Source organism: Calonectris borealis, chromosome 16 (genome assembly GCF_964195595.1).
Source record: "Calonectris borealis chromosome 16, bCalBor7.hap1.2, whole genome shotgun sequence".
Taxonomy (NCBI): Eukaryota; Metazoa; Chordata; class Aves; order Procellariiformes; family Procellariidae; genus Calonectris; species Calonectris borealis.
In genome coordinates this window covers 14,030,825-14,056,820 of record NC_134327.1, presented here as the reverse complement: position 1 = coordinate 14,056,820, position 25,996 = coordinate 14,030,825, and the positions used below count along the sequence as shown (strand labels likewise).

Below are 25,996 nucleotides of genomic sequence, written 5' to 3'. Positions count from 1 at the left end.
CTGTTCTCCATACCTGTTTTTTACTGTACTGCAGTGAATTGAATTGAGCTCATACAACTGAAAACAGAACTTGCCTTGTCATCATCACTGTTTTCTCTCAAGCAGTGTTTCAAAAGAGTTATGACAGTAAATCCATTTGGCAATTGTTCTGAACACAGAGAGAATTCTTGCCAGACTTTTGATATACAGGTGCAGCACTAGAATTACTCTTTGGAGATAAGCAGGAATTTCCAAGACAGATGTGTCAGACAGAGACCTGAAATACTGGTATATTTAGAGCCAAACTTGTGTGATCTATGCAAATAAACTGCTGTACGATCCACTGAATGGACAGTGGACTGAGAATGAAGAGGTATGTTTTCTGCTGTTTGCTGCTGACTCATGGGAGATTCTGTATCTTATTTTCATACCCATACAAGGCTCATGTCCCCCACACTGCCTCCAAGATCAGCTGGTAACAAGCCCAGAGATTAATTTGGATGAGAAAATTTTCCTTTGTGAGAGCTAACACAAAAGATTTGTTACTCTGAAGTGGACAGCATGCAAAAGAGCAGGCACTGCATGTCCCATGACAGCAGCAACTTCGGTAGGCAGTTGGTGGTCCCCAGTACCTTTGACTCTTCATCCAGCTGCCTCTTGAAGTCATCTGCTTGCAGGGTGAGAAAAATCTCTATGTGGACAATCTGGTTATGCCTGCTCGGAGCTTCCTTGTGCTCCCGACTCAGCTGGCTGCTTTCGGCTGTGGGAAAAGTGCATAAAGAAGCAGGAGAGGAACTAATTCAATCAGACTGGAGAGAAAGAGAAGCTAAGGATAGAAGAATTGGGCAGATTTGCTAGAGGAGACAGGGCAGGGATGCCAGAGTTAGATGAAATGTAGGGGAAGAGGAGGATCAGAGGGAGGTAACACTGCACAAAGCTGTCAAGGAATTTACCTTGGAGCCTGATGGCATTAATTTCAGCTTGGCTCTTCTCCACCTCAGCCAGCTGGGCATTGGCTTCAGACAGGTTATCTTCCAGCTTGTGAACATGAGCATCTGAGTTCAGCTGTAAGACACGAGTCAGTCATATGGTGCCGAGTAAGGCTTGAAGGGCCAAAATATCCTCCCTCTCTTGCAAACTCAGTTTATTTCAGTTGGTTGTAATTATAATGGGATGACTGTAATAGCCAGGGGGAGTGCAGAGTGTTTTCTGGTCTTTAGCGAGGGAGATGCCCACTCCATCAGCCGGGACAGGCAGTGTTCAGCACCACCTGCAAACAGCTGCTTTCTGGTATCAGTTAGCTCGCACTGCAGAGGGCTGAATTCTGCCTTGCACTGATGGCTGCACCCGTGGCTGCATTGGTGGTTTGTTGAGGAATTCCCTGCTGGCCTCTCACCTTGGATTTCTGCAGAGACTCCATGCTTGCACTGAGGTCATCCATCTCTGCTTTCGTGACCTGTTTGTTCGTCTCCAGCTTCACTTTCACTCTGGGGATTCTCCACGAGCTCTGCCATCTCAGCCATGGCAACTATGTGCTTCCTGCACAGGGTAGAGCCCATGACCTTGCTCTGCAGGGCTACTGCCTCCAGCTGAAGGAGCAGCTTCAGGAGCCCAGCTTCCCGCTTGCAGTTCTGTTAGATCTGAGAAGGGGCCAAGTATGTGTTGTCAGCTGGGATCTGGCAGCCTTGGAGTCTCAGTAAGGCCCTCAGGGATGCTTATAAGAGAGGCTTCTGGAAGCCTTTTATTTAGCTTTAATAGTCTCTTTATTTGGGACAAATCCCATCTTCGATATTAATCCATTAGAAGGTCAGTGGCTGGTATCTTCCAGAAAGATTAATCATCTCTAGGCCTCCTTGCTAAAGCTCAGAGTAATTCTCTGGACTGCAGGCCGTGTATTTTCCTTGCAAAAAAATCGAAAATACACCTAACAGTCCTGCCTCCTTTTTTTACTGTGTGCTTCTGAATTAGCAACTTTCTAATGAATCTCTGATCACCTTCCACTCCAACTCTATAGGAATAACAAAGCTCACAGTGAATTTCATGGAGCCTTGGTGCTTTACCCCTTCCAAGGTCTGCAGTGTGAGAGGAAGATTAGGTAAGGTCTGCAGGATCTGGCTCGCATAAGAGCTCAGAGAAGCTGCTGAAGAAGCTTCTCCTTTGGAGAGTCCCAGTGACGTTTCTCATTCTCTGAGGAAAGCGAGAAGATGCTCACATGTGGGGAAGGTGTCTGACCTGAGCAGTTGTTGCAACACGAGCTTCTTCCAGGCAATCTTCCTTGTTTCTCCACCTAGTGGGAAAGAGGGGAAGAAATCCTTATTTCATGCCAAAGAGCCTGTGTATACTTAGAAGGATAACCCTTTTGGAAACAATGGTAGCAAGCGTGAGGCATAATCAAAGAAGGAACAGGAATTCCCAAATGCTGTGCTCTGCTTTAACCGACATTGCTGCTTTTTGTGTCACTGGACAAGTTCCTTTACCTCTGTTTTCCCACCTGTGCAAGGTGTCTAAAAACACTGACCTATCTCCTGATACAGTTGAGAATTAATTAGCTAGCATTTCTAAAGTGAATTGAAATGGAAATGTTACTTATTATTGATGCTATCAATTTGTATTAGTCATTAGAATGTGTTCAGAGCATTCTATTAAAATATAACCTTCTTGGGACTAAATTATCTTCAGGCTTTTCCATTGTTAATGAATCTGATTATATATTTAACAACCACATCCTGGCAATTTACGTAAGATTTATTAGAGTAGATCCATCCATCACTATAGAACTGTAAAAAGTGGAGGGGGTGATTTGATAGCTGAAGCACAGGACAGAGAAATGCACATTTTCCCCAGCCTGCTACTCTCTTGCTCTGTGTAGGACTGCCCCATCAGTGGCTGCCTTCTTCAGAGGTTTCTATGAAAGGAGTAGCGTGTGCAATTTATAACGGTGTGTTTGCATAGGCTAAAACTAGAGTTCAAGATTGTTGTCCATCTTATTACTCTTTCATGGGGAATTTTGTTTTTTAATTAGTAGCTTAATGTTGTCAGGTCTTTTCAGAGGTGTAATCACTCCCCTGAGGAGTTTTTTCCTCCTCAGGTACTGTTACCTGTTTTCTTATAGCATGCTCAGCTTCCAGATCTTCTTCCAATTCTTCAATATACGGGCCTGGAGGGCACACACAAGCACAGCAGTGTCTATGAGCAAGAGATGTGAGAGAAATTTGTGGAAATACAAACAAGAATCTTAATTTCTTCACTCCCTTCTCTATATGTTTGTCAGCTCTACTGGATTTTCTTTCCTGGGAGACATCTACAGCTGGGAATACCGAGCCAACAAAGCAGGAAAGACCTGGCCAGGTGTCTCAGTAGACAACTGATGTTATCTGCAGCATGGTTAGCTTCCTGTATCATGTTGGAATTTGGCCTTCGGGAATATAATCAAGCTGATTTGGTTACTTGAGGGAAATAGAGGCTTGTTCGTAGAAATAGCTGCAATCTAGGTTTGTGGGTCATGTTTTTGTTGAAATGCTGAGTTTTTAGCTAAGTATTTGGGCACTGCAATATGTTGGATGAAAAACATATTTGAATTCAGAATGATAACACTGTGCATCCTGTGAGCTGTGGCCTCATTTCTGGTTTTTTCCACCTGTCCTTCCATAGTGAGAGGGTGAGTGCCTTGCAGGAGCCTTTAGCATTAAAGTGGGTGAAGAGGTCTATCAGCCGTCTTTGCTGGCTGCCTGCAAGCAGAAGAGGAGGTCCCTGCAGCAGATCACCTTTCTTCTGGCCATAGCAGTATGGCAGGAAATCTGCCGTTGAGCGTACAGTTCCGCAGACTTCAAAGAAAGTGAAGTTTAGAGCGAGTAGATAATATACAAGACAAGCTGGATCTCAGAGCTGGCTGAAGTATTGATTCACTGGAAGCTAAAAAGGCAAATGTTTCCAAGCTGAGGGCTTCGCAAGCTCATAGAGAAGCAGTCAGAATCTGCTGTAGAAAAAAAGTGAAGATCTACCTGGGGAAAAATAAATACTAGATCTCAGCTGGTTCTGCTATTTAAGGGTTTAAAGGGTGATAGGCTACAGAATCCATTTTAACAGGGTAGGCTTAAAAAGTCTGTATTAATCTTTTATGCCAACTCAGTCTTATCAAAAAGATAAAGTTGCGCAAGCAGGCTACTGAAGGGTAAGAAAAGGTAGGATGTTAGAGCAAATGAGTTAAGCCAAGTAAGTGTTTCTACTCTGTAGTGAATAGGTTAATCTTTGTTGCAAGTGGGTTGAGAGCTAGTGTCCTGTCTCCTTAGTGGGACTGGCAGGGCTTCCTTTGTTGAAGCTCCTCCTTACTCCATCATTAACCAGTCTGCAAGTAAAGGCACAAGCACCCCAGGAAGTTGAGTCGTCTGTTTGCAGCTCTGAAGGACTAACACCAGCACTTAATTTTTCTTCTGGCACTTAAGTGTCCCAGTGGCCTTGCTCTGAAGCACAAGTATCTTGTACTCCCTGTGGAGTGCTGTGTTAGAATTTGAATTAGCAAAGCTTGCCAGTATTTATTAATGATTGTACACATTGTCTTAGCTACTTAGCTCTTTAACTAGGTAAATTAGTGGCTTGGATAATATAGAGTTGGAAATACGTATTCTGGGAAGTTAATTTCTAAGAGGAGGTTTGTCAGAGAAATGCTGGCAGACCCGTCACTAAAGTAGTCAATAGTGACACTAAATAAAGTTCTAATTTGTGATAATATTTTGAATTTCTAAAACAATTTTTATCTGAGGATCATAAGGCCTTACATAAACATGAATCATTTAAGCCTCATAACTTCCCGGTGATTATACACATTTTATATGTGGGTGAGTGTAGAAGATGAATTACAAATATCAGACAATGAGTCAGAGAAAGACTTCGGAAACAAAATCCCATATTTCTGATTCTGCTTACCTGAATTACTGAACTGTACTTCTGCTTGTCATTAAGTTAATACTGAAGAGATCAGGGTATGACTATGGATTTTGCTGGTGACTTTATGATCAGGTGACTTTTCAGGTGTAGGTAATGCTGTCAGAGCTGTGATGTAGCACAGCTGCACCCAGTAGGATCCTGGGAAATTCTGTTACAATTGACAATTCTTTACAACCTCTTCCAAGTTTGGCTCATTTCATCTCATTGAGGTTAGCAGTTGTCATTTTGAGGTCACTCTCTGCTTTATGATGAACCTTTTCCACCTTGCCATGGGTCTTCTTTTCTTGTTCCCACTTGTCCTCCAGCTAGTTGAAAAAAGTGGAATCAGTGTGAAAAAGAACTTTATAACACACATAGAGGTGGTGTTTCTGAGAAGGGCCCAAGATGTCCAAAATAGACCAAAGAGGGCCATGTAAAATATAGACCATAGGACTGCACCTCACCTCATGCATCTCAGTGGTATATTTGCTGTCGTTCTTGGTCAGGTGGTTCATCTTGTTCTCCTCACCTTGCAATTTTCTAGGAAGGGAGAGACCAAGGCTAGTGAACAGAGTTGGGTGAGAAACTAACTACCCTGCCCTGGCAACAGATTGAAAACCCAAATAATAGATTCATCTGAGGTGCTTCCTGAAAGCAGTATGCGCTTTGTGTGTGCATTTTCAATAGGCCCACAGGAACTCGGTCCAGCATTGACTCTTACAGAAGAATCCTGCTTGCCCTCAGCAATTCACGTAGCTCCTTTGGGCAGTGGTACAAATTGGCAACATTTCACTGTGCTGCCATGAGTTAATATCTAGAAAAACACGGCCCCCTTCCTGTTTGTGCAGCAAACTGTAGTCTCACAGTATTTAAGCAAGCAATGTTTTTTTTCTCCTTTCCCCAGACTGGGAGAATGAGAATGGGAGAGAGTAAAGAAAAATGGAGCAGTTATTTCTGCCTGATGAACTTTCTCCAAAGCCCTCTTCTCCTTTTGGAATTTAGTGACTGAGTCATTCTGAGCAGAGAGATCTGAAGTCAGAGTTCGAACTCTGTGGTCTAATGCCTGCAGACAGGAAAGGGAATATCACGCAGGTTTTGTGGATCACACAAGCCGTTAGCAGCACCAGGACAAAATGTCACTGGAAACTTGTATTTCTTTAGAAGGAATCTGAGATTCAGTTAATAAATTCTGAGACATATGAGGCATCTGTGAGTTTAACATCCTGTGGATGTTAACACTGACTTCAGAAGAAGCAGCAGACAGCCACATGGCTGCTACAGTACAGATTTAAAACTTCTCCAATTACATTAAATAAAAAACAGCTCAGGTGCAGGAGAGGGAGAAGTATTCCCCAAGGCTAGGTGGAAAGGAGTTACGTGGCTATGGAGGGGGGCATTTTATAAGTAGAGGCCTACCAGCATTGCCATGTAAAAGTGGGTATAATTAATAAAGAATGTAGAGGATGCAGATGTCTTTATGTAGAGAGATCCCTAGAAATTGCTGTGAAATGACTATTACTATGGGGTAGAAAGGTGAAGTGTAGAATTAAATCCATCCCGGGTTATATGAGATGCTGGAAGACAATATAAGAAACTGTGGGAGAGATGAGCTGAGTGAATCTGAGCATCCCAAAGGGTGCTCTGCCTGGAGGAGCTGTAATGGTTGTCGGGGTTCATTTCCCTGAAGGAATTAGGCAGAAAAAACTCTCTGTCATGCTTCGTACCTGCTTTTCCTTCTCAGTTTTAGCTAAGGTAGTCTCCAGCTCTTCCAAGTCACATTTCAAATTGTTGAGCTAATCCTCCAGGTTGCTGGCACTCATATCGGCTCCTTCATATCCAGGATCTGGCTCAGTAGGTCCGTCTTTGATTTCATCATTTGGGCCAGACACTCCTCAGCATCCAACAAGTTCTCTTGTTCCTAATGAAGGTGTGGGAATCCAGTGTTCATCCTATGAAAGGCTGCTACAACTCCTGCCTCTTATGGCAGCAAACTTCCATTAGCAAGAAATGCAAGATTTTGCCTCTTCTGCAGAGTTTATTAAGATTCCTTTAACATACCTGTTGTTATAGTTGATCTGAATCTCCATGACTCAGGCCATAGCTTCTTAAAGTTAAGCATCAAAAGATCTGTTTGTTTTATACACACACAGGTCCTTGAAGAAGAGTTTGTATTTTAAAAAGACGCCACTCTGACTTGCCGTAGATCACGCTAAGCATCAGTGATTGACCAGGAAGAGAACTCGGGACTTGTGACAACAACTCCTTTGCTTTAGCCATGACCCTCTCAGTCTCCTCTGTTTTCTAAGGACTTAACTTTATTTAAGATACAGTCAGGCTGTCTGTGAATCTCATGCGTCATCCCCATATGCTCTTTATTCATTACGTATTCTGAAAAGGAGCCTCTTATGAGTCATTTGAGAAAGCCGATGCCCTGGCTAAATGAATACTAAGCCTTTAACCATTGATAATGCTCGGCCTACAGCTGGATGGGGAGGTCATTCTTCTCCTGGCTGAGGGTGGCTGTCTGCTCCTCTGGTCTTTTGCGTGTTCTGTGAGCTCCCAAGTCTTTGACATGATGCTTCTCAGCTCCAATTCCGTCGGTTACATTTTCTTCTCCTGTTGGGCCACATTCAGCAAAGGCTTCACCTGGAAGTAAGGAGTTCAAGCAATGAGGTTCCCAAAACAAGCCTTTTCTATTATAATGGTCCCTGAAAGCCCTGAGGTGGTCCTTTTATTGTCAGATCCTAGTATTTTTTGCATACCAGTGGGAGGCCTGGTGTTTCCCGAAATGCCTGTTTAGTGCAGAGGGTTTCATATCTATAGTGTGAGTAATACAACTCCTAGAAAAGGTTGTTATGGTGCACAGTAGCAGATCTGCGTGCCAGCATAGAAATCAGGACTGTATTCAAGATTCTGAACTGATATAAATGCAGAATGATTCTTATAATGATCTAGATTCATACTAGTCCAAATGGGACCAGAAAGCTTTTTCTTTCTAAGGCTATGGAAGTTCCTTTGGTTTGCACTGGAGTTGGGAAGGTGTGTCCCCAGGTTAAAAGGCAGATTTTGTTTCACCTTTATGTGGAAAATTGGCTTTAACATAGTTTTGTTTCTGTATTGAGTCTGCGTGGCAAGGTTTTGGTAGCGGGGGGCTACAGGGGTGGCTTCTGTGAGAAGCTGCTAGAAGCTTCCCCCATGTCCGACAGAGCCAATGCCACCGGCTCCAAGACAGACCCGCTGCTGGCCAAGGCCAAGCCCATCAGGACGGTGGTAGCACCTCTGGGATAACGTTTAAGAAGGGGGAAAAAACCCTGGGCAACAGCAATTGCAGCCAGAGAGAGGAGAGAGAATATGTGAGAGAAACAACTCTGCAGGCACCAAAGTCAGTGAAGAAGGAGGGGGAGGAGGTGCTCCAGGTGCCGGACCAGAGATTCCCCTGCAGCCCGTGGTGAAGACCGTGGAGGTCCATGGTGGAGCAGATATCCACCTGCAGCCCAGGGAGGACCCCATGCTGGAGCAGGTGGATGCCCGAAGGAGGCTGTGACCCCGTGGGAAGCTCGCGCTGGAGCAGGCTCCTGGCAGCGTAGAGAGAAGAGCCCACGCTGGAGCAGGTTTGCCAGCAGGACTTGTGACCCCATGGGGGACCCACGCTGGAGCAGTCTACTCCTGAAGGACTGCACCCCGTGGAAGGGACCCACACTGGAGCAGTTCGTGAAGAACTGCAGCCTGTGGGAAGGACTCATGTTGGAGAAGTTCGTGGAGGACTGGGCAGCAGGGGAAGAGTGTGAGGAGTCCTCCCTCTGTGGAGGAAGGAGCAGCAGAGACAACGTGTGATGAGCTGACCGCAACCCCCATTCCCATCCCCCTGTGCCACTCGGGAGGAGGAAGTGGAGAAAATCGGGAGTGAAGTTAAGCCCAGGAAGAAGGGAGGCGTGGGGAAGATTTGGTTTTATTTCTCATTACCCTACTTTGATTTGATTGGTAATAAATTAAATCCATTTTTTCCCCAAGTCGAGTCTGTTTTTCCTGTGACAATAATTGGTGAATGATCTCTCCCTGTCCTTATCTTGACCCATGAGCTTTTCGTTACATTTTTTCTCTCCCCTGTCCAGCTGAGGAGGGGAGCGATAGAGCAGTTTTGGTGGGCACCTGGCATCCAGCATTCACTTAAGCTTGAGTATCTTGGTCAACACTTTCTTTTCTCTCTTACCAGAATATCAACTGAATTATCCATCCTGGAACTAAGTGAATAGAGGCTGAGCTGGAACTGCCCCTTCATGCTGTCAGTGTGGTCCTGCTTAAGAGAAGTGAACCAAGCAGCTTTGTTTCAGCTTTTAAATGTTAATGAGTAGTGAAATCTTGTATTGCCATGCTCATAACCTCACCACTTCTCTCTATGCTGTTTTTAGAAGTGTGAAGTCCAGGTCTTGAATTTCTAAGACACTCTCTTTCCACTCCCTGGAGGTAGCAGGCTTAGACTCAGATTTCAGGGTTTTCTCTGTTTACTAACTTTTCTGGCATTGATTTGGAAAGAAATCATTCAGGCCCCTTGCCCTATTAACAGTTAACAAGAAAGTCACTAGCTTTCTCAGTGTCTTTACTTAAGTGAACATGGCCATTATTTTTTCTCCCAGCCCTTATCTTCCCTGACCAGACATCCCAAGGTTCTCAGCATCTGTAATTGCCACTGTTTAATTCTGCAGAACAGGACATCCTCAGAGTATTTTCCTCATCCACTGTACAATTTCTGCCCTCCCCAGAAAAGCAGCTGCAGAAACTTCTGGACATTCCTCTGAATTGCCATCAGGCCAAGCCTATAGCAAACAGAACTTCTGTGGTTTAGAAACAATTCTGTTTCCAGGCAATGTATGTAGGGGAGCTCAAAGTGTTCACGCTCAATTGTACACAGCAGAATGCTGGAGTCAGTATGTAGTCTCAGTCAAATGGAGTAGACCTTGATGCCCCACAATTTTTGGCATGCAAGAAGAGTCATAGCAGTTTGCTGACATAGGAAAAAGGACAACAGAATTGAATTTGTTTGTTTAAAAAGTGCTACAGTGGATGTAGAAATTGACGTTTTCACGCACTAGAAGAGACAAATACTGCTGGAAATATACAAATAAAAATATACAAACATACAAATAAACTGGAAGCAAATTGAAGGGTGTTTTTTGCCTCCCGTCTTTCCTCTCCTCTAACCTGCAGCCACAGATACCATAGGCAGGGTCAGAAAAAGTGCACAGATCGAAACCAAAATCTTGTGACTCATACACGTATGTATTGTGGTTGAGTTCCAGGAGACTCACTGCATCACCATGTGAGTTAGGGTTTCTGGACAGGGATAATGCTCACTACAAATTACAGAGATACTCCAGCTGTTGATCTGTGGAGTGGATGCGCAGGAGGTAACGGAGCTACCCAGTTATCTAGCTGCAATATTGTTCTACTGCATGGAGCCATGTGGAAAAAGCAGGAAAGCTTTATTGCTTTGCTGTGTACTGGGTTTGTAGAACTTGGAAGTCCCAGTTTTCATTTCATGGTTCTTGCTAGTAAATGAATTACATTAGTGGTTGGTTTCTAATGCCGCCCTGGATTCACAGAAGAGTTTCTAGTTTTTTCCCCAAGGATACCTTCTTTCCAGCATCTTTTTGTACTCAATCCTCATCAGGAAGCCATGAGCACAACATTGCGGCATGGTTGTGATCTTTGCCAGAAGTTCATCTCTCATGTCTTTCAGCGTGGGCAGGATCCCAGCACAGAAGAATGTGTTGGAAGACAGGAGACTGTTAGAACCTGGAGTTCTAGGTAGCCTTCAGGACTATGAAACTCTGGACTTGCTGTGTATTAGCACTCAGAAATGAGGATATTTTACTTCTTTGGTCTTTACATGTCAATTTACCTCATTGTGATCTTGTCTCTTCTGTGCTTACATTTACAAAAAGGATAAAGTTTGGGGAGGTTATGGGAACGGAAGACTAATATTTAGGAATTGGATTCCATTCACCTTTAGCATGGATTTGCCCAGCGTTCTTTAGCCTTTTCTGAGCCCATCGGGATCATCATAAGATCTAGCTAAGTGACATGTAGTAAAGCAGGAGTGGAAGTCTTCCTTGATGAAACCCGAATATACCTTGTGCTCTCCTGTGCCAGGAAACGCACTAAGTAGTTTCAATGACAAAGAAAAAATAATAGTAGTAATCTTGCGGCTGTTGTCTTTAAAACTAAGATCAGGGGCAGTGTCCGGCCCACTTTAACCTCCATCCGTAAGTTGAAATTTAAGGATAGAATAGGCTGGAGGATTGATTAATATTGTGTAATTATTATAAAAGTTGGGAAATGCAGATTTTAGGTTCATGCAAAGAACAGAATGCTCCCTTCTGCGTGGCTGTTACAATAGCTACTTTCATTATGTTATGACAAAAACATATATGCAGAATTAATGATATATGCTGCTAATATTAGACAGCTACAACAGTCTCTCTCCATTTTCCTTTCCAATCTTAAATTGGATAAATGATCCGTTAGTAGGATTTTTGCCTGACTAAGGAATAGTAAAGAGCAAGTGAGATTTATCGCATAGCTTAAGGTGCACTTCATTTGCATTATATTCACTGTACTGTCTGATTAAAAGTCAGTTTGGAGAGCATGTGTAAGAGAGAACATTGTATGCATGAGGAAGAGGGTTGCTGTAGAAACTCTAACTCTGCAGCTATATCTACACCAAAGGCATGCTGAGTCATAACTGCCATCAATTTATTTAGCTCAATTTGGTAGGAGTAAACAGTACCTTGTTATATCCAATTCCGTACTTGTTCTCCCCCAGGTCAGTAGAGCCAAGCAGCAACTCTGATGCCTTCTTATTGTCCACAAACCGTGGAGGATTATGCTGGGATTTAGGCTTTGGTATCTAAAATGAGAAAGACGGGTATAATGATATAAGAGCTACAGTTAGCGGTAGTGCAGAAGGGCTAATCACTGCTTAAGATCTTCTCTGGTTTAGCTTCCTAGCCCCAGGGGCATGGCACTGAAATACTAGTGGTAAGGAAGCTTCCACCTGTCTGTGCAAAGTGGAAGTTGTTGGAGGGGGATGCAGAAGCGTTAGAAGTAGGCATTCATACCCACTCCCTCTGATTTCTCATGGACAAGATCACTGCACAGGATGCATACCTCCATCATCCGAAAGTGGAAATGTACATTCAGTAATAGTGCTGGAATTCAAACAACATGAGTAACTGCCTATTCATAGCAGATTTGTTTGCTGTTCACTGCTTTCCATTACTTGCCCTTCCACTTTATTATATCATAGGTGAAAACTTGCGTTGCTCTTCCCCTCTGCAATTCACTGTTTCCGTGGTTGATCCTGCAAAAAAGGGGTTGCGGGAGGCAATGCAGCCTAATAAATAATGGTGCCAATTTGTCTAGTTCCAGGTCGTGTATTTCCTAATTCTTTGTGCTTCTCTCATAAAATGAGAGGTTTATTAGACATCCTGTCTCTAGACCTGGCACTTGGAAGCGTCTCTCAGACATTCCCTTGAAGGGGTACAAGGTAGTCTGTGAAGTGATGATCCAACTTCTTTCATTCCTGAATAAAGATCTGCTGTTTAGCCAGCCAAAGCTTGTGCTGAAGGCACTCTGTGGCTTTGCTTGAGGATTGCTGCAGACACCTACCAGCCTGTTTGAATTCATTTGGAACAATGCAGTGGATGAAATGCAGGGATGTGCTGTGCAAAGCTAGTTCAGCTGCTCCTGGAATGAGACAAAGAGGAATGGAGTGAAAAAACTAACAAGAGTTACCAAGGCTGGAGAGAGACGACCTTCTGTGTTGTGAAGTTGTTCGTGTTTCACAGCTGGGAAAAAGAAAAACAAACCCCACACAACACGATAGAAAATGAGCCTGGTCCTACGTGGCCCAGGGGAACAAGCTTACATGCATGGAAGCAACTTTGGGCATGGTGTGAACCTGAAACAATTTCAGGTAAGTGTTGTTTTGTGATTCTGGCTTATAGTATTATATAACTATTCCTTCAGGGATTACCGTCATATGAAAAGTTAATAATGAAAAGTCCTGCTCTCCACTAGCAAGCCTAGAGGAATAGCTCCATGAACTGATAACAGCAGTCGGCTTTTATTTGCTGGGTGGACCAGCCTCTGGAGACAGAAGCATGCTACAGAGGACAGGCAGCACACAATAACCTCGTTTAGGCTTATGTGGAAACTGGCTGTCAGCGATCAAGAGTGCGTGAAATGGTGCATAATAAAAGCAGACAAGGATGTCTGAAAAAACTTGATTGAACTCGTCCATAACTGTATCAGCTAGCACTCAGCTTTGGATACTATAGAAATAGTAACACAGGACTTTTCCCGTAGTGTATTTCCCCTCTTCATTTGTGACTTTCAAGCCAAAACATAACAGGCTTCTTTAGATCTTTCTTGTCCTGTTTCTAGCACTCATGACAGCAAATCTAAGTACTGTGACACTAGCCTCAGAGAGATATACCACCTCCTCCGGGTGCTGGTCTGCATCTCAAGAGACTGGGACATAATTCCCTGCTCTGCCATATCCTTCCTGTGTGACCCTGCAAGTCTCTTAGAGGGGTTTCAGTTGCCTAAACATAGTGACATTTTAGATGCATCACCAGATACATGCTCCAGAAGAGCACAGGTGTCTTCTAAGCTACCTGTATAGTATCTTTTTGCCCCTTGTGGATGTCCCAGATACCCAAGGGCATTTTAAATGACACCAGTGACACTAGATGCCAAAGTTTCTGTAACTGAGCCACCCTCTGTCTTTTAGTTCTGCATTGGTAAAATCAGGGTAATGGCATTAACCAGCCTTGGGCACGGTTGAAGATAAATTAGGGAGACTGAGCTGCTGCTGGACTACAAAGGCATTGATGGCAGTTTAAGTACAAAGGCATGGATGATTGCTTACCCTGTAGAAGTTGGAGGCAGTCACAAAAGAGGGCCCTCTTTCCTGCCTCTTGCTGCCACCAGCTAAAATCAATATTATTGCACAGAATATGTGAGAGAAGCTCTTGAAAAGGAGTCACACTGAAGTAGTATACTGTAGCCTCTAATGTAAATCTGTCTTAACTGACTTAAGTTAACAGTTCAGCGCTGTCTGGATGAACTACTAACCAAATAAAAATGTGCATCATTTTACCTGCATTCTGCTTTGGTTTAGAGATTGTTCTTTCATTGTTTACTACTCTAAAGAAATCCTCAAACCAGAAGTGAACATAGTTCTTGGAAAAGAAGAGAAGAGAAGAGAGAAGAGAAGAGAAGAGAAGAGAAGAGAAGAGAAGAGAAGAGAAGAGAAGAGAAGAGAAGAGAAGAGAAGAGAAGAGAAGAGAAGAGAGAAGAGAAGAGAGAAGAGAAGAGAAGAGAAGAGAAGAGAAGAGAAGAGAAGAGAAGAGAAGAGAAGAGAAGAGAAGAGAAGCTGCATTCACAATATGTTGGCATATGCAATTTTTTGCACTCTAAGTCAGTCTCCTCTCTCTTACACTGGTGCTGCTTTACCAGTTTAGCATAGGCTGAGATGGAGTTGCACATGCAGGAAGTAGAAAAAGATCCGACCCTGTCTATTTGATAGCTTGAAATCTGAAAAGTGGTTTCCTAAACTGTTTCCCATTCACCTTTCAACTGCAGAGTCCTGGGCTGGGCTGATGACAACCCTAGTAGGCAGCAAGTTTTTCTGGTTGATAGAAACGTGACATTTGTCTGGGCAGCAGAAGGCCACTGCCAGGAGGGCATTATGTAGCCTGTCATTAAGTCAGGATTGCACTCACGCTTCCATCTGTGCAAGCGTGTTTCTGCAGCAGTGTTTGGTAGTGCCATCACTGAGCAAAGTGAACACAGTGTGTGCCGTCTGCCTCTCTTAGTGCTGGAGGGGCAGAATTTTCAAGGACAGAGCTAGATTGTCTTTCAGCCCCGAAGAGAAGTATGCAGAGGCAGACACAGGCTGTTACCTGGATGAAGAGAGTGTTACAGTGACAGGCTTAATCCTTTCCACAAAAGAATGATGGGGAAGCACTGGGCACAAGCACTGATGACATTTGCTTGCCGACACACTGAGCTGACAGTATTGATTGTACCGCATAATGTTCACTCTACCTGCGGCCTCCTCCTTTTTAAAGAGGAGGCAGAGCAGAGGCATGCTGGATTTCTGGAGCAAGCCCATCACTGCTTCATTCAGGGGATCCTCGTTCTTCTGTAGCTACTCTGTGATACTGTGTCACATCTGGAAAGGAGCAGGGGAGAAAAGGCCTGACCAGTTAAGATCCAACTTGAGAATAGCCCAGTAGCAGTGCATGAGAAAGCAGATTTCTGATTGTTAACCTGCATAGAGAGGGGGAGAAATCCTCTGTGGGTATAGGGAAAGGAAGCGAGTTAATGCTGGCATGGGAATAGCATTAATGCACTCTCTAGAGTCTCAGGACTTATGGGGGGCCCTGAATAAAGGATTCTGTAGGACTGCCAAAGGAAGGGATGTTGCAGAGAGATTATATTTTTACCTTTTAGGCTCATACTTTCATACGCTGACAGAGGGGACAATGTGGCTTATAGACTGGTATAACCAAGCACAATCAGAACATATTTTGGCACAGTCAAATGTCACTTTCAAAAACCTGCTTGGTAGCAAAGAAAGGAAATAGTTGCTGAGTGTAAAAAAGATAGAGCAAAGGGCCTGTGATTCATGCTCTGATCATGTTCTGTCAGTATGGCTGTGCAGTGGAGTATATGAATAACTGGTGGAGTTTGATAATATGCTTAAATACTGTTCCCACTGCTAAGCATTAGCATGGCTGCTTGACAACACAGCAGAGAGGCAAGTCACATACACCAGGAAAAGCTGGGCAGGCTGCAGTGAACTGCAGGACTCTGGCTCTTCCAGCAACACGTAAGCAACAGAAGCAAAAATGAATTTAATCCTTTGGCTGATGTGCCTTTTGGGTAGCTTTCCTACAGCTTTGTGTTACTAGAAACAAGCCTTGGCTTGAGTTTTTGGGGTTTTGTTCCTTTTCAGAATATCTATAAGGATTATATTTTTAATTAAGGCCAGTGGCAACATGTTGAAGAGTCATGAAACGGCCTTGCTGTTCTTTGTACGTTAAAATGCTCAACTGTTGTGTCACTGGTCAGACATTTGCACAATCACTGTTTTCGATTAATTGTTACCGGAAAGGATTTCCGAGATGCACATTTCTGTGCGGCAGAGCCAATCTCTGGCTGCAGTACTTCTTTAAGGCAACAGAGACACATTAATTTGCACCAGCAAAGTACTTTTCCCAGTGTTGCTGTTAAAACCTATGGAAGTTTGATGTGACCTATTCATGCAGGGGGCTCGGCCTCGTATCTGACCTCGCTAAGTGCATGCTCCAGCTTACTCAGGGTTAGGGGTATGGCAGAAACAGCGCTGGTCTGCACTTACAGTGCCAACGTAATGCACCGCGGTGCTCGGGGTGAACTTCTTCGCCTTTGCCTTTGGGTCCGTTGGGCTTGAGGAAGTTGGGTGATTTGCCCAGATGGTCGTTACAATGGCAGCCTTCAATGGCCATCAGTGGCCTTGGGGAACACGCACATGCTGGCCAAATCCCTCGTTCTGGCACTATAGTGCCAAGAGGGTGCCTTTCCACTCCAGCTTGTTCCCTGCTTCACCCTGGGCCTGGTGATGCCCCCTCTGGAGCTCTCCAGACTTCAGACCCATGAGCTGAGTAACTTTGTCAGCCGCTATTGGAGGGAAGGTTAACATGTTAATCTGAGTAACAGAAAGAAGGTCGCTCATTGTCCCCATCCCCTTGCTACATACTCAGAAAAATGGTTACAGGCTCTGCGCTCAGGGGCAGGCAAGCTCTCCAGCCCCGCTGGGAACTCACTGGGAAGGACAGGAGGAAGCAAGTGTCAGCTCTGTCCCTTCACACACACACCATTCAGCAGAGCTTGCTGGATGGAGCAGGGGCAATAATACACACCTCAAGGTGTCTGGGCTTCCATATGCTCTGGGAGGTATGTGCCTGTTTGCTCCACCATGGCTCCAAAAACACCTGCGAAGCAGGGCTGTTCAACAAAGAAGTATCAAGTCCTTAGCTGACAGCTTAGCCATCTGGCTAGGCCTGCTGCCCTGTGGCAGCTGTGAATGCCAGCTCTGACTCTCAATAGCACATCTGTTCATTTAAAAAAAAAAAAATCAGTGTGTTGTTTAAGGTCATTTTATATTCCCTGGAAATGAGAGTCTGGTTTTAGCAGCTTTTTCAGTTTTAACGAACTGGCTGAGCTCTTAGCATGCTGGCTTTGTCCTGGTTTGCTGTCACCAAGCATAAGATCTCAACCTACCTCCGTGTTCTCCATCTCTGCCTGCTCCTTTCTTGGCTTCTGCTTGAACTTCATAGTGCCCAAGTGCATGATACCCCTACTCAGCTTGTAAACACAGATCCTCTCTTCTGGACTGGAGCCCAGGACATCAAAGGCCACCTGGCAGAAGGGACACGGACCCACACAAGGGAATTCTTAATGTGCACCATAAGCTGGAAGCCAGCCCATAGTGCTAAACATCTAAAATAATTTTCCAGCCCATTGAAATTTGACCAGCCAGGTCCCTTCAGACTAGCGTGGGACAGAGTAGCTTAATGTTGCTACTCTGCTTTTCTTTTGTATACTGATTTATGCTAGGTAAGAACCATGTTGCTTTGACAGCAGTTGTTCGAAGTGTCTCTGATACCATGAGCAAAATGCAACATATCATCTGGGATATCAGCTCATTCCACTCTTCACCATGCTTTTTAAAATCAGCAGGACATGAGCAGCAACATCCCCTTATAGCAATTATCCCACATCTCAGCTAGCACAGATGCGGAGGAAGCGTAGCTCTGCTGGCAACATTGTGCTTTGCTCCTATGGCATGGCCGGAGAAGGGAGAGCGCACGACTCTGAACATGCCAGAGAATCTTGCAGCGTGTTACTCGTGAGCCATGATTTGGGACTGCCTGTCGTAGTGGCTATGAAAATCATACCTGCTTTGTACAAAAGGCTTGTTTGCAATGTACAAATCCTGGAAGCTGTAAAATACCAACAGCTGCTAGAAAGGGCACTGTAAGTTCAGCAGCTGGAGACTGTTTGATCTCTCTGTAGCTCAAGTCCTGCTTATAATAACAGTCTCAGGAGCCAGCAGATATTCCCAATAAGCTCTTTTCAGTAACAGATACTCTTCAAAATGATATTAAAAAGGAAAATGTGTGTCAAAAACAGACAAAGGGTCAAGTCTTCCTCTTACAAAAGCTGCTCCATGAGATTACATACGTATGCGAGATGAGCAGGTTTTAACCCATGGTCCCTGCCACAGCTTTCAGATCTGTCAGTTTTCAGGCTTCAAACAAACCCTATAACTAGCCCATTTGAAGTCCTGCAAACCCCAGGCCATTGAATGTTAACCAGGAACTCCTACGTCAAGCTCATTCGCTCTGGAGCAGATCTTTTACATTCAGGCTTCAGCTCACAAGACAATTGAACAAATCTTTAGACTATCGCTAGCTGCTCTTCCAGTAGTTTATTTATCCTCAGGTTGAAGAAGCTGAATTTTATTCCTAGAGGAAACTTAGGCCGGGGGGGGGCACCATTCTGTTTGCTCTATTTTCAATTTCAGTGATGTTTCTCCAGACTTACATTACTGAGAAGTGGCTCTTCCCCATCATCCGTGTTGTCTGCTGTGATCACACCTTGATGCACCCAGTGGTAATGGTTAGGATTGGGCACAAGAAGCAGTTTCTGCAGGAAGAGACAGACTGAAAGGTGATTACACCAATTGCCATCAGTACAATCAAGGCGTAACATGAGCTTTTTGACTGGAGACTGAGGGTTCTTCTAGGTTTCATTTCCTGAGCACGTTTTGAGTGTATCACTGAAGAAAAAAGCCTTTTGTGAGATGAGTTTCTTAGGCTACCTAGGAGATTTTAACTTAGCAGCCACGTCAAAGTAAGTGGGATTGAACGCCCAAACCTTTTCAACAGTATTGAAAAACTTGTCCTGGCTGTCTTTCCTGTCCTGAGGAGATGTAAGCAATTGACATGAGGCAGCTCAACGCTTCAGTTTGAAAATGATCATTTTTACCTTAGTGGCAGCCCTGCCAGATCAAGCGGGACCTCACCATGCATTGATCAAGATAAGGGAAGACAGCTTTCTTTCCTCACTCTGGCCTGCCTAAGGAAAAGTCACTTGCAATCCTCTTCTTCCTGGATAATTAGTAACAAACCCCCACTGCAGAGAACCTATTTCAATCTCTAGCCAAGTACAGTTCTGGTGAGTAGGTTTCTTATTCTAGAAACAGAGGATCGAGCAGGGATGTGTGCATTAAAGGAAGTGAATAACACACGCAAAGTGCCATACCAGTAAGTTTAAGTTTCTTTTTGGAGAGAATCTGATGGAAAATATGATAATATCTCTTAGCTGCTTCCTGGGAAATGACACATGACTTCTCCAGACCTGGAACACAGAGGGAAACACATCCAGGTGTAAGTAGCAGCCACAGATTGAAAAATCATGGCCCTATGGATGTCAGTGAGAATTTTGCTTTTAATATCAGTGAAATGAGCATTTCACCAAGGTCCTTTGGAAGTCCTGTGAGTGCAGCAAGAACCATAGTATTCTTCAGTGATGCTCTCAGAGCATGCTTTTAAACTTCACAACATTCTGACTGGCACAAGTTTTAGTACAACTACTTTGGTAGCTAGTGAAATGGAGGCAAAAGATGCCATCACTTGTCCAGTTATGTCAGTGCTGGGTTCAGGAACAGATCTCCAGACTAACTCATCCTACTTCTAACCATCCTCTGAATTGGATGCTCTGAACCAGTGCATGGTTTGTAAGTTTGACCTGTGAAACATGTCCTTATACTGCCCTTTCTTTCTGAGAAGAGCTCTGGAAAACATGTTTTGTACCCTGTAATCGATCCGTCCATACCTTCTGTCAGGCACTAACATGCTTAGTTTGGCTTCTCGTCTCCACAAAAAACAGCCTCTTCTAGACCTCACTGTATCAATTCATTCAGCTGTACCAAATCACCAGACCTTGCTGGCAGTCCTAGCTGGGCATTTTTCATCCTTGCCGCTCAGCTGAAGCCTTCTGTCCATATAGCTCTGCTGGTGAACGACATCATGCGAGTTCTTCAGACAAATTTGGGTTGACTCAAACCACCTTTATTGACAATTTTAGTTAGTCCAGGTGACTTCAAGGAGCACTCATACAATCCCTTCTGCCAGCAAAGCTCCAGTGGGGGTGCAGAAGGACCTTGAGCCGGTGCTGCTGCTTGCACAGTGAAGGTCTGTCCACGCCCTTGCTCTCCAGGCCAGGCTGGAAGAAGCTGCAACCTGCCAGTAAACAACCTGAAACTTGCCTTGGCCCACTGTCCAGAGAGGCAAATCCAACATATGGTCTCTGGGTGTGATGCAAATCTGGGATGAGTTGAAAGTAGGAGGGATGCAGACAATCCCACATTAAAGAATAACCGGTCCATATGTTTCCTCTCTCCTTTTTCTGTATGTTAATGGGCTTTAGTCAGGAAACGTGGTGGGGTCTTTTTACCTTGAGAGCTGGGATTTGTGGTTCTCAATTTAGTCTTGGATGCACGTGTGCAAACAAAGAACAATGCACCTTCCCTGGATAGCTATTTTTAGGGTCTTGGTTGCAAGACAATTATAGTGTTGTACTGATGAATGTGAGTAATAGTTGCAATATAATTGTAGAATGAAAAGTGTACAGCTTTTGGGGGAGGCATTGTGTCTTTTATGTGTTCACAGAGTCTCATAGGCAACTAAAGAAATAAGAAATAAATTTGTCATCATCTAAAGCACGTAACCTCACTGTGGAAGTAGGGGCAGATTTTGGTTTCATTTGCAGCAGTGCAGATCCCTCAGGTTAACAGTTTCAGATTTGCACATGTCCAATGTAATCAGAACAGGGTCCATTCAGAGAAAGAAAAAATCCAAAGCAAAATTAATGTAAAGAATTATGTACTTACTTACAGCTCTCAGTGTTAGCCCCAGCCAGCTTGCCTGTGCTACCAAAGTGAATTCAGATAAATTTGCCCTAGATGAGAAAATAAAAGATGAGTCTGTTAATCAAGATTGCAATATCTGTAGGAAAACAGAAAGTAGCTGAGAGGTTCTGAGCGTTCATCAGGGACAGACAGCATTGCCAGTAGGGGCAAATTTGCAAGTCAGTGAGAGGAAATCTAATCTTTTCAAAGATCAGATCTATAAAAAACCTCTTTCTTCTTGGATTCTGTATTAGAGCTTAAAGAAATCCTCCTTTCTCTGCAGCATATGGCAGAAGTGTGTAGCGCACAGAAACGGAGGAATGATACTTCAGTTGAAAACCCCAATGTTTTACATTTTCACTGACAATTTCAAAATTAAAAATAATCTGCAAAAAATGAAAGCATTTTGAATCTTTGCAGAAGTAAACAGTTGAAAGGGCATTGATTTGGGGTTGGTCAAAACTATTTTTTTTCTTTTGACATAAAAATATGAAGTCACCACAAAATCAGCTGACAAACTTAGTTCAAGAAAATGGGAACCAACAATGCTTCATATGAAATGTTAGTAAATACAAGCTAACTGTAGTGCTTGAGGAAGCATTTAAAAATAATTTTTCTTTTTATTTCTTCTGAGGGAACATCTTTGTATGACCTACCAGTGACCTACCAGTGAAATCCAGAGAGGAGCTGGTACTTACAAAATGGGAAGAATTGTTCTTCCTTGTAGTTTTAGCATTATCAAGGGTCTCCAGAACAGGATTCACCTTAATGATTTGATCTTCCAGGGATTCCTACAAAAAGAAGATAAGTCAGCATCAGCATCAGGATGCTCAACACTGAAGACTTGGGCTTTGAGCACATCTATTCCTCACCATCCAAAGCAACCCGTTAAATACATTTTCTGTCAGTCAGCTCCCACAGAAAGCTGAATTACTGCTGTGAGCAGTAATTCCTTCCAGGTTCAGCCCTACCGAAGGCTCTTCACAGAGGTCCAGCCTTGTGGATTTGGGGCAGGCAGGATTCCCCAGTTCCAAGAAGCAACACCAAAGTGTAATGCAGTTTTCAGTGCTTAGTACTTCAGTCTTCCAGAAAAGAGTTTTGGGATGTGCTAGGATTGAGAGACCCACAGGGGAATGGTAGGGCAACGCTGGGATCTGCAGGCAGAAAGCTAGGAAAGAGGAGTGAGGTTTATTGCTTGTAGGAAGAGGAAGGTTATTCCAAGGGTAGAGGGCAGCATAAGACAGAGCTAGGAACGCGTGTAGGGTAGGGACAGCCTCGGGGGGAGAAGTTGTGGAGGAGGAAACAGGCGCAGAGGTACAAGCTGGGACATGACAATCCAGAGCTCTGGTGGTGAGGAAGCTGGAAGGAGAAATAGGAAGCCACCGAAGGAATCCCACAAGGCTAGAATAACAGGATTTTTGCTGCAAGGCCAAGGCTGCTATTTTTGTCTTCAAATTCTGAATTGTCTGACCCCCATACTAGAGATAGAGGGGAGAGGAAAAAGAAAAAGAAAAAGAAAGAGAAAAAGAAAAAGAAAGAGAGAAAGAGAAAGAGAAAAAGAAAAAAAGAGTGAAAGAGAAAGAGTGAAAGAGAAAAAGAGAAGAGAGAAAAGAAAGGGAAAGTGAAGCGAAGAAGAGGAGAAGAGGAGAGGAGAGGAGAGGAGAGGAGAGGAGAGGAGAGGAGAGGAGAGGAGAGGAGAGGAGAGGAGAGAAGAGAAAAGAGAAGAGAAGAGAAGAGAAGAGAAGAGAAGAGAAGAGAAGAGAAGAGAAGAGAAGAGAAGAGAAGAGAAGAGAAGAGAAGAGAAGAGAAGAGAAGAGAAGAGAAGAGACCACTGCTTTCAGCCTTAGAAGCTGCAATGCCTCTCATGTTGAAGCAGCCATTAGCATGGAGGGCTTCTTTCTGTTTGCTACCAAACAACGTACTTCTTTGCTATCAGGAGAAAAAAGACCAGGTCTCCCTCCCTGATTATTGATGCTTATGTCTCTTTTATTATTTGGACAACTTGCTCTTCACAATGTTTTACCCAGATAAAACACTTTTTACTATGTTTTGTTTTTGCAGGTGGCAGGAAATAAAGTGCTGGGAAATCCCACCTGGCTGAGGATCCCTGAGGCTGCTCTACAGCACTGTTGTCTCAAGAATCTCCACGCTCACTGCACACACTGTGATTATTCCTCCCACTGCTATTTATTTCAGTTTCCAGACCACCTGCAAGCCCCCAGAGCTCTGTGTGAGGCTAGATTCATTGCAGCCACAGATCAATATCACTCTCTGTTTTATGAATGGGAGAAAAGAAATGCAGGGAATTCATTTGAAGACAGGGCAGAGCAAAGCAGAGAACTCAAATGTCCTGGTGCTTTGCCATTTGCTTTTAATAAGTGACAGACAGGCAGGGAAAAGGGGCTTGGACATGAGCTGACGTTGGAAGATTTAAGTCTCACACACACCCCCAATGTACAGCAGCACAGGCTGGCCCTCTGAGTCAGGACCGGTTCCTGTCCTGCCATTGCCCCATGCTGCTTTGCTATTCCCCTCTGCCCTTTCAAATCATAGATCCTCATGTGGGTGTAGTGCTGACATAGGTTGTCCAGGACGCTGGCCTTGTTCAGGAAGGTCATGTTTGCCATGTCATCGACCTGGTTCAACTTGGGCGGTTTCATTATCCAGCGTTCCATCCATCTGCTGGACATTCTTCACCATGTCGGTCTGCAGTGTTGGGGAACAGGAAGAAGGTGGTGTTATCCCAGATAGGTCTCCATGGACCACATGGAAGACACTTTCTTGGACGTGCTTCCACTTCAAGTCTTGTTCTAGCTGCCACTGCCTCTGGCTGGTGGCCTCAGGAAAGGAGTCCCACAAATCGGCTGACCCACAGAGCAAAACAGGTCTCGACTCAGACATGGTTGCACTTCCTCTGGGGGCAGTAGGCTACTGCTTTCCTGTTGAACCCATAAAGTAGAGCTTAGCTGGTTGATTACCATCTTCACCATGACTTTGTCATCTGGATCTCCCCAGCAAGGAAACCCCCTTTCTCATCCTTCACCCAGCAGGATGTCTTGATGTCATAGGGCTTGTTCATGGCCTCAGTTTTCTCTTTCTCAGGAGGAGCCAGGAACTGCATCATCAGTCAGCATCATCCACACACTCTTCCTTATAACCATCAGACATCTTGGTTTCTCTTCTAGGCAGAAGGTGAAACTAGAAGGAAAAGAGAAGGGGAACATTGCTTCCCACATTGCTGAGAAAACAGAGATTGAAGAAGCCTGGAATTCCCTGTGGTGCTGTTCTGTTCACACCAACAATACCTTCCAGTTCAATAGGAACCTGCAGCAGAAGGAACAGGCAAGTCAACATCCCAAACGTGGGTGGTAGTTCCTAAGAGGGGCCAGAAAGTGAGAGATGAACTGAGGAGAAATAGGGAGAATATTTCCACTTTCTCTTCAGCCTTTCTCCTTGTCCAATGCTGGGCCACTAGGAGCCTGCCTATGGCTGAGAAGGAGGGCCTTTCTCCCATCTTTTGTTCCTGAACACTGTAACACCCTAAGGCCCAGTTCTGGTGAGGGCAGTTCTTGGATGGGGGGTGCAGTGGGATTTTGGGAGTACTGAGGGTGTTAGTGGTTTTCTGTGGTTCCCAGAGAAACCCATGAAGTAGCTGTAAGTCAGAGCAACCACAGAGCTTCTCACTGCCTCCCTGGGATAAGGCAACTCCCGTGCAGATGCTCCTGTGCAGTATGGGCATAAACCCTCTTAGTGTGAAAGACTACAGCAGTGCACAAAATGGCACAAATGCAGGCACAGCTGTAAAAGGGGTTCAGAGGAACCTGAAAGGGAGGACCTGGTTCATCAGCTCCTGTCCTCAGCCATCAAAAACAACCAGGGCCACCCAGGAGAGTCCATGGCACATCCACTTCACATGCCCCTTGGTGGTTTTCACCCTTGTCAAAACCTGAGACCATACCTGTGGCAAAGCCATTCCACAGGAGGGAGCAGGGAAGTTCAAGGACATGACTCATGTCCCAAGGCTTTGCATTTTTTGGGACCTGTTCCATGTTGGGAGCAGACTATGTCCCACACTCCAGGCAGTCTTCCTTCCCCCACCCACACTAGCTTTAGAGTTGTCAAGGCAACAGTCAAACTGCTGATGGTGAGTAGTCTTTGTCAGTGTCCAGCTACCTAAAGACGTGCCTCCTGGGGACCTACAATACCTGCTCGACTTGTTGCTCCCTGCAGAGGCAAAGACGATTTCATCACTACTATGCATTACTTAGATTAAAGGGAACATGGACTATGCTGCGGCTTTGTTTTGCTGTGTGGACACACTGCCCAGGCCAAGGGCTGTTCTCCTCTCCACCTCTGCAGCCCCCGTGATGACAGCCCCAAGCAATGCTTCGCGCCAGCCTTGTGAGTCACGCTGTCTGCACAGGAGTTAGAGGAGTCAGTCTGGGGTGAGAGGGAGAAGCCCCTGGGGTGGGCGGGGGACTCTTTGCCAGCAGGGTCTGGTTTTAGAGGCTACTGCTTGGGCTGAAGTCAGAAGAGCTTGGCACTGGTTAGAGATGATGATGGCGCTGGCCCTTCTGGTGATCTCATTTTCCCCACCATCCTCCTGAAAACCTTGGTGGTCTAAAAATATATGCGTGCAAGGATTCCAAGGCAGCAGTGCTGCACCTTTGGAAACAGGTTTCAGGGCTCAAGAAGGTACTGGTGTAAGACTATCAATTGCAGTCTGCTGCTCTGGAATGAATTTCACCCATAAAGCAGGAAGGAGAAACTTTCCTCTGTCTATTTCCAGTTCTGATCAGGCAGAGATAAGGAACTATAACAATTCAGCAATCATTTCCCCCCTCAATCTATATAGTTAAATCTGTAGACATGCTGGTTTTAGATGCCCATATTTGCAGTGTATTTTGGGACTTGATTCTGTGGTCCCTTTCCACAGAAGGCTCAGGACTACACTGTGTCACCTCCCTGTAATACATGGACTAGCGTGGTCTCTGAAACAGATCAATGTAATGTTAAATGAAACACCCACAGGGGATAAATGCATGTGACTGAAAACAGTTCATACTT

General features: G+C 44.6%; 1 protein-coding gene and 1 long non-coding RNA gene across 2 annotated transcripts in view; one reads left to right on the top strand and one right to left on the bottom strand.

Annotated features, from left to right (window-relative positions):
* Window positions 1–23,556, bottom strand: part of MYH16 (myosin heavy chain 16) — a 29,645-nt gene extending 6,089 nt beyond the window's left edge. Inside the window, 24 exon segments of the mRNA XM_075164914.1 lie at window positions 612–739; window positions 933–1,044; window positions 1,376–1,472; window positions 1,474–1,619; window positions 2,212–2,266; window positions 3,617–3,776; window positions 5,099–5,228; window positions 5,367–5,440; window positions 5,848–5,965; window positions 6,627–6,727; window positions 6,730–6,816; window positions 7,372–7,437; window positions 7,440–7,548; window positions 9,113–9,196; window positions 11,690–11,809; window positions 16,561–16,578; window positions 16,580–16,632; window positions 17,232–17,373; window positions 18,562–18,680; window positions 19,282–19,369; window positions 20,121–20,131; window positions 20,916–20,979; window positions 21,628–21,720; window positions 23,440–23,556. Coding sequence (XP_075021015.1) covers window positions 612–739; window positions 933–1,044; window positions 1,376–1,472; window positions 1,474–1,619; window positions 2,212–2,266; window positions 3,617–3,776; window positions 5,099–5,228; window positions 5,367–5,440; window positions 5,848–5,965; window positions 6,627–6,727; window positions 6,730–6,816; window positions 7,372–7,437; window positions 7,440–7,548; window positions 9,113–9,196; window positions 11,690–11,809; window positions 16,561–16,578; window positions 16,580–16,632; window positions 17,232–17,373; window positions 18,562–18,680; window positions 19,282–19,369; window positions 20,121–20,131; window positions 20,916–20,979; window positions 21,628–21,720; window positions 23,440–23,556 — 2,292 coding nt within the window.
* LOC142089202 (uncharacterized) overlaps window positions 1–25,324 on the top strand; it is a 34,071-nt gene extending 8,747 nt beyond the window's left edge. The window contains exon 3 of the long non-coding RNA XR_012676127.1: window positions 24,115–25,324. This is a non-coding gene — a long non-coding RNA (uncharacterized LOC142089202). The remainder of the gene's footprint in view (window positions 1–24,114) is intronic.
* The last annotated feature ends 672 nt before the right edge of the window (window positions 25,325–25,996 follow it).